The 8,307-nt window shown below is 42.1% G+C and overlaps 1 protein-coding gene across 1 annotated transcript in view; it reads left to right on the forward strand.

Annotated features, from left to right (window-relative positions):
• LOC109320530 (scaffold attachment factor B1-like) overlaps window positions 1–6,788 on the forward strand; it is a 24,022-nt gene extending 17,234 nt beyond the window's left edge. Inside the window, exons 14-20 of the mRNA XM_019550671.1 lie at window positions 1,022–1,356; window positions 2,245–2,382; window positions 2,866–2,908; window positions 3,521–3,642; window positions 5,772–5,884; window positions 6,026–6,080; window positions 6,410–6,788. Of these exons, the coding sequence (XP_019406216.1) occupies window positions 1,022–1,356; window positions 2,245–2,382; window positions 2,866–2,908; window positions 3,521–3,642; window positions 5,772–5,884; window positions 6,026–6,080; window positions 6,410–6,428 (825 nt within the window). The 3' untranslated portion in view covers window positions 6,429–6,788. The remainder of the gene's footprint in view (window positions 1–1,021; window positions 1,357–2,244; window positions 2,383–2,865; window positions 2,909–3,520; window positions 3,643–5,771; window positions 5,885–6,025; window positions 6,081–6,409) is intronic.
• Window positions 6,789–8,307: the final 1,519 nt, after the last annotated feature.

The raw sequence follows: 8,307 nt of genomic DNA on the forward strand, positions 1-8,307 counted from the left end.
TTTTTTTTTTCCTCTACTGAGAATAGCCTACATTGATACCTGCTCTCAGGTCACACAGCACGATGCCATAAGCCCTAGAATTGTCTAGAAAGCACTGGCTGAGATCATGTAAGGAAAGTACAACTCAGATTTGTCTTCCTCTTTTACTTCCTATTTTGCATGTAGGTGGGGGGGGGCATTATATTTATTAAATACACCCTCCTCCTTTAGCCCAAGGCATGCACAGTCACATGGGGAAGAAGAAAATCCCCTAAAACAGTCTTTCAGCTTAGTGCTTTCAAGAATGTCAGGGTGGTCTCTACTTCAATATAGAATAAATCTCTGTAGTGCTTTACTGATTATTCCTCGAAAATCCATTCTTTGTGTCTGAGGATAGAGACCTAGTACAGATAGTAACATATTTCTCTGCTTCTCTTATCTTTTACTGTTGTGTATAAGGATGCAGGTGATATTCCACATTTAAATTTTGTGCTAAGCTTCTAGTTTGAATTTAATCTTAAATCATTCTTCTGCCTTTGCAGACCTCAACTTATTTAAGGAAAGTTAGCTGTGGGCAAGGGAGAAACATTTTCATAAGTCAGCAAGCCTGTTTATGAATACATCTTAAAGAGTTAGTATCTGTCCACAGATCTAAAGCCCCTGTATATGGTTGTGACCCTCTAACATTGAGAATTTGAATGGAGACTGATGTTGCAGATCTGAGCCTCTGCAGCTTTCTCACTAACCAGTCCCAGTTTTCTACCTTTTGAGAGTCTCTCTATGGTATTAGGAGCAGAAGAAATGAACTTGGGGCATTTGGGGTGAGGATCATATGGCCACACACTTAACTTTTTAGATCAACAAGGCTGTGTGCGCCTTCAAGGACGCATGTTGGGGAGGCAATGTAACTGAGTTGAGTTGAAGGAGCAGATTCCCCCTTGATGCTGAATACTCTTGTGTCTGATCAGAAGAAACAGTCGACACAAATTGGTTATTATTATGGATCTAAGTTTTTTGCTTTGCAGTTCATTTTCAGTGCTGAAGGGTTACATCTCTAAGCCTTTCATCTTTCTGTATGAACAGCACCCGTGAGCGGCGGGAGAGACAGCAACACCTGCAAGCCCTCCGGGAACGGGAGGAGAGAGAGAGGCTTGAGATTGCTCGCGAGAGACTAGAAATTGAAAGGCAGCGTCTTGAAAGAGAACGGATGGAAAGAGAGCGGCTGGAGAGAGAGCGAATGCACATTGAACATGAGAGAAGAAGAGAACAAGATCGCATCCAGCGAGAGCGAGAGGAGCTGCGGCGTCAGCATGAGCAGCTACGCTATGAGCAGGAGCGTCGATCTGCAATGAGGCGACCATACGACATTGATGGAAGGTGAAAGCAGCAAATGCAGAGGAGAAATCATTAGCTCTCTGGTGTAGGTGGGAAAGCTTAAAACCCTTGAGAGACCCCCAAACCATGAAGAGAGCTGGGTAGGGAAATGGTCATCCAAGAGGGATATCAAGTCTGAATTATAGGCAGTAATGTGTGACTGTTTGTCACTGTTAAAGCCTTGCAAAAAGACATGAAATTGTTTATTTAGTCAGGCCACTGTATGCTGAGAGCTTAGAATAAGCACCTCTAATGATGGATGTGGTCACAAAAGAAACTTTATTTCAGGTTGTAACTCCCTCCAAGTGCTGTTGGAAGTCCCATGTTTGTGGCTTCTAGGATTAAAGCAATCTGTTTTGGGGCCTCTAACAGGGAAAAATAGACCGGGAGGATTTTCTGTGGTCATTTTGTCCACTTAAAGATGCCAATACAGGGTGAAATAAAATATTTATTTTCTAGTTTCAGTACACACAGATTTTTTTGGTGTAGAGATGGCGTTGATAATAGTTTAACATATAGCAGTCCTGTTTTCCTGAAACCCAGGTGTATTAATTATCAAATCAGTGTCTTTAAAATGCTGCAGAATAGAAATGGAACATTTTATTTTATAGTGAGATTGAAGAGAATAGAAGTGGGATGAACTGTTTGTTTGTTTTTTTTTAAATAGTGACATTTATACTAATTTGCATTTACACTGCCTTTGCTCTGCTGTATTCTTTTCTCTTTACATGTCACTGTCTTTCTGATGAAAGAAAATCATTCGAGCTGTTAACAGTTCTGCTTGTTATTGGGGTCAGGGGGGAGCAAGCAGTTGAGCTCAAATAGGGAAGAACAGAAAAGAAAAGTCAGTCTTGACTAAAATATTGTTTGGGATATTCACTTTCTTACAAGGCGGGATGATCCTTACTGGCCAGAGGCAAAGAGAATGGCAATGAATGATAGATATCACTCTGACTTCAGCCGCCAAGATCGTTTCCATGACTTTGACCACAGGGATCGTGGCCGTTACCAAGATCATTCTATAGACAGGTTAGTGCCTTGTCTCCCTGCACTGCCTGAGGCTGGAGGGCAACGTTGTACTTCAAAGGGCATGTTTCTGTGTTGGGTTTTTTTGTTTGATAAATACTAGACGTTGCTGTTAAGAGTCCTTGGAACACGTTTCCTTGTCTTGACGGATCTTTTTCATTGGTATGCACTGATTCCTGGTGTTGCAGTTTCCTGATTCACAATGTGTTTAAAAGCTCATGTTCACGTATAACTGAGATAAAGGTGAAATAGCATATTCTGTTTGTCATGTTGTCTTTGGACTTGCTTGGTTTTCTAACTGGTGGGAGTGCTTTGTGGGTTTTGCATGTTCACGTGAGCTTTGCTTTTCACTGAGCAGCTGTGGAAGCCAGAGGGGAACAGCTTTGTTGCGCAGTGTCTGGGGAAATCCTGCCCTCGACTGTTAGTATAAACTACTGTATTATTAATTTTACCATAAGGTTCTGACATAGATTGTTCCCTTTACAGGAGAGAAGGATCCAGAACAATGATGGGAGATAGAGATGGACAGGTAAGTTGTGTTTGGATAGAATCTTTAAAAACAGAATGGCTTAATTTTTACAAACTGACTTCCTGTGATGAATGTCAGATTTAAGTTGTTCACTGAAGTAAGTGAAGTAGAAAAATAGACCCCCTTGTAAAGTTTTATTTTTTTAAAAACAATGTATTTATTGTAAATCTGTCACGGGTGATTACTTTGGCCCTATAAATACAGCTAGCAGATGCGTCAAAGTTATAAACCGTTGCAAAAGTGAGGGTGTGTGGATACCATATGTGAGTGTGTCAAAGTTTTATAAACCATTGTAAAAGGGAGGGTGGGTGGATATTGTACAGGTATGATGCAGGGGTACAAGTGAGCAAGCAAGTCATTGGAAGAATTCCACAAAGCAATGATCAAGATACTGTGAGCCAATATGGAGTTAATGAAAGTTGCCGAAAGTTGTTTGGAGGAAAATGTACTGCTCCAGAAGAATAACCAAAGCAGTAAGATTCCTAGATGGGTCTTATAGTGTCCAGCTCTCCTCAAATGCCCCCTACTGATGGATGAGTTATTAAATTGGGAAAGTTTTGATTAGCACTAACCAAGTCAACAATCAGTTTCAACATGCCCTTTGCCTTTCAGCATTATCCAGATGAGCGGCATGCAGGACCAGACCGCCATTCGCGGGACTCACGGGACAGCTGGGGCAGCTACGGGTCTGACAGAAGAATGAGCGAAGGGAGAGGGATGCCCCCGCAGTCCCGGTTAGTATGTGGAAATGAGGGCCATCACTCACCAGCACTTCATGAACTTGCTAAAGAGTGACAGTGGGATGCAGGTTCACAAGTGTAAATTGTTTGTCCAGATAGTTTCATGAAGGGTCTGTTCTTTCCCAGGCAGGCAATGAATTTACATATGTAGCTCCTTTGTGTATCATGAAGCTCTGTAATAAGGAGCTGCTGTGCAAAATGCTTTGCTTGTAATTTCAACTCTTGTAAGGCTTTCTCTTATAGAGATGTTTTGTTTTGTTTTTTTAAATTCTTTCGCTGATACTGCTGAAATTCATAGACTTCCAATATTGGAAGCAACCTCATAAGAACATTACAGGGCCAATCCAATGAACCATCCAACCCAGTATCCTCTGTCAGTGGCAGGAGTGGATGCTTTAGAGAGAGAGCATTGAACCAGGTATATCTAGAGTGATCCATCCGCTGTTCATTACCCTCCCCACATCCACCATCATTAGTTTAGAGATGCCAGAGGACGCATCTCTGATCTGTATTCAGTTTAATAGCTATTAAGAGATCTGTCCTCTGTCAATCTGTTTAGTCCCTTTTTGAACCTAGCTGTACTATCTGCCTCTACAACCTCCTTTGGGAATGAGTTCCACAAGTTTTAACTATGTGCTGCATACAGAAGCGTACTTCCTCTTGTTAGTTTTAAACCTGTCTCCTACTAATTTTACTGTTTCAGCCCCCAGGATCTAATGTTCTGGGACTTGGTGAATAACAGTCCCCTGTTCACTTTTGTCAGCACCCTTCAGGATTTTATAGACTTGTATCATACCCCCTCCACCTTCTCCTTTCCAAACTGACATGTCCTTTTGGTCTTCTAGTATGGCAACTGCTGCATACCCCTGATCATTTGGTTTCCCTTTTCAGTACCTTTTCAAATTCTACTACATCCTTTTTGAGATGCAGAGACCAGAACTGCACACAGTACTCCAGGGCCATCAAATCCAACCCCTCTTACAGACGTAGGATTTTGTGTTCTTAAACCATCCCAATTAAAAGCCTATTCATCCTCCTCTTGAAAACTTCTCGTTAAGGAGATTCCCCAAGTGCCCTAGGCAGCTCGTTCCGTTGTCCTGCTGTTCTCACTATGAAGGAAGCTTTTTCTGAGATTTGATGTAAATCAGCTTTGCTGCAGTTTAAACCCATTGCCACGTGCCTGGCCCTCTGTGGCAAGAGAGAGCAGTCTTTTCTGCCTTCTGCGAGGTAGCTTTTCAGCTATTCAGAAAGCGTTCACTCATGCCCCTTAATCTTCTTTTTCCAAAGCAAATGTATGGGTTTTTCAGCCTTTCCTCCTGCAGCTTGTTCTCCAACCTCTTTATCATCTTTGTCACTTGTCTCTGAATCTCCCCCTTGCTCCCTCCCTCTGCCGGTTTCTCTGCAGTGTCTTTGAAGAGGGACTAGCTTGCAGCTGAAGGGCTGGATTTGCAACTGTATTAAATGAAAGTGACACCAGAATCTTGGCAGAAAACCCAGCATGGGACCACTTCGAAGTCCCAGCCCCCTCTGCTGAGCCTGTGAAGTGGCAGGCACACCTTGTCAGTCCTTGGGAAGAGTGCTTTGTTTTTCTGAAGGGACGACAAGGTAGTAAAAATGCATCCAGATTTGAGAAGTCTTAATTTATTTCAAATAACCTAGGCTGCAGGAAATGAAAACATTCTTGGATTGATCAGGATGGTAAGCCCCAAGTACTTGGAGGAGAAATCGTGGGGCATCGGATTTACCTTGTAGGATAAATTGGATTAAGGAAATCCTGTTTCCTTATTTGTTAGAGTAGATTAAACTGAAGACTATTGTAAACAGGATTGGAACATACCTTGGTAAATTACTTTAGCATAGTGGAGCCCAGATACTTTTCTGGTTAAGTTCCTTAGCCCCTTGTGAAGAAGCAGGTTTGTAAACCAACCAGGTTTCTTTAGCTTAGAAGGGAAGCAACAAACAGCTGCAGGGCTCATCCTTCATTCAGTAACCTTCTGTGTATTGAGCATCCTGATATGAATGACTGGGGCTCTGCCATGTATTTATGAAGGAGGGGCTATTTGGCTTCTCCCTGCACTGTCAAAATGATGAGGAATATTCACAAAAAATGTTTTTCTTTCTAGAGATGGACGTGACTGGGGAGATCACGGTCGAAAGTTTGAGGGACATCAAGATCGTTCGTGGCAGGGCAGTGTAGATGGAGGAATGATGGGACGGGATCATGAGAGATGGCAAGGTACACCAGCTGCGTAATCGCTTATTGTGCTTGCTCGCCCTTCGGTAGTTGATGTATGAGGTATTCTTAACATCCCAAATAAGGTAAAATAGAATATGGGGATAATAGACAGCGTTTGAGCTTCCTTTTTTTTATTTCCAGGTGGTGGCGGTAGAGGCAGACCTGGCCATGTGATGCATCGAGGAGGCATGTCAGGGTAAGAAGCTATGCCGAGCACTTGGTTTGTTCACATTCTTCCTTTTTTTTAAATTGTTTTTTTGTGCCAGAACTATTCAGTGTAGTATCTTGAAAGAGCAAAATAATTGAGTTGCGCAAAGTGAAATCCTTCCGTTGCCAGGCTTGTCGTTTACATTAAAGACAGTAATAAACTATCCCCATGATTTTTTTGTATTGTGCATTTTACTGAAGAGTGAAAATCATGCAGAGACGAAACAGCACAAGTTTACCTCAGTTTGACAAAAAAACCCAAAAAAACAAAAACCCAGAGTTGCGATGAAAAACTAAGATGTCTGGATCTGTTTCTAGGCGTGGCAGTTTCATTTAAAGTGGCAACCAAGGCCAGATGACACACGGAGAAGGAATGCAAGAGGAAGGATTTGCCAGCGTGGAGAGAGCAAACAGACCCGACAGTTCCCATTTCAGCCGTCACTACTGAATGTGTTTTCATTTTTTTTTAATGTGAGATGGCAACAGAGGTGAATTCTGTTACCCATGGTTACCGTTACCTGTAACTTGTGGGTTACCATAAGTGTAATTTTTTTAAGCTGCTGCCATATTATATAGCTCAATACAATGTGAACTCATTTGTTTTTGTAATGTGTTGTTCATACCCCATTTAAAGTATGTTTGTTAATGAGGCATTCCATTTTCCATAAATAAAATCAGTTTACAGTTAATTGGTTTACGAGGTCTTTGTGGAATTCTATTTTGACAGTATACTTGCAAATCAAGGTAACTTAAGGATTGCTATTTGTTGAAATAGGCATTACCTCCATCTCGGGCTGTCAAAATGTTTTACAGCACCTCCTGCTGGAAGAAACAAACGAAGAGCAGCTGTTTGCTGCTCTAGCATTGTTTTCACAGGTCATTAAGCTGCAGGCCAAGCATGATCGCTGATCAGGGAACTGGTTGCCTTCAAAAAATTCTCCAGTTTCTTTTGTATTGAACTCTTAATTCATCTCGGATCAGTCCATTTCTACGTTACCATGGGGCTACCCGTGGCTGTGGCCCTTCTTTCTCATTCATGTCAGTGTGAGTTCCAAGACGCAGGGCAAAAAAGTGTCAACTGTTACAGCTCTGGGAGATGAATCATTTGAAACCTGCCAACGCTCATTAATGAATCAGTTATTCCCGTCTTCCCCGAAGGGTCACTCACTCACTCCTTTTGTCTTCAGAGAATGTCCGTCAGTTGCCTGAAGAAATCCCCATTGATCCCATTAACCTTTTCTTGTTACCAAATGCAAGCTCTGCAGCCATTTTCGCTGACAGCAGTACTTCCTTCTTCAGCAGAGGGTCTTTAAGCACATATGATGAAAAGGCTAAGTGCTAGACCCTGTTGATTCAGTGGGGGATTCTCCCCTAGCCTGTTTTAGACTTGAAGCTGCATTTTTGCATGATTCCACTAGATGGCCACATTGGGCTGTCTATGTCCTTCCTTTTCCCTCCCACCTATTTCAAGTAGCAGCTGCTCACATATCGCTTGGTAGCTCATCGGTGACATTTTAAAGGTGGATCTAATAACCTGCAAGCTTTGACTGAAGCTGGTGCATGTAAATGACTTAACTAGTTCATGCTTTCTGCCCTGCCCAATTAGTTGGCACCAAAGACCTTATCTATAAAGTCTAAGAGTTGTCCCTGCAATATAAGTAAAGGCAATACTTTACTTCAGTCTTCTGCTGCTTCATCCTGATCCAATCAAAATAGAACCTAGATGTGCCCATTGATGGTATGGACAGGAGGAAGGGTGATCTCTGGGCATGATGTGTTGCACTTGTTTGGTTAATTGTCATCTAGACTGCATATGGAATAGGGCAGGTATGATCTCACTGAATCACCTTCCTTAGGTGGAAGTGGATTCTAGCCCCAACATTCGATGTTTGAATTAAGCTGAAAAAGGAGCTGGGAGCTGCTGTCCAGCCAAATGATGTACCAATTCCATTTTTTTTCCAAGTGGTCAAAATGCAGTGAAACATCCAATTGTTGTGACCTACAGCAATGTTTCCAAAGACAAATCCCATTTTCCTGTTCTTTGTCTCTAGTTTGCTTTTCGGGGCAAGAAATGGCTGTTTGTACAGCACCCACCAAAATAAAGGTCCTTTCTCAACCAAACCACCACCATGCTGTAGTCCACTTGCCAGGTACTTCATAAAAGTTTAGCCTTGTTTTTGTCTTAAAAGTTTTGCTTATGTTTGCAACAGTGACCC

The sequence above is a fragment of the Crocodylus porosus genome, unplaced genomic scaffold (genome assembly GCF_001723895.1).
Source record: "Crocodylus porosus isolate Cpor-Errol unplaced genomic scaffold, CroPor_comp1, whole genome shotgun sequence".
Taxonomy (NCBI): domain Eukaryota; kingdom Metazoa; phylum Chordata; order Crocodylia; family Crocodylidae; genus Crocodylus; species Crocodylus porosus.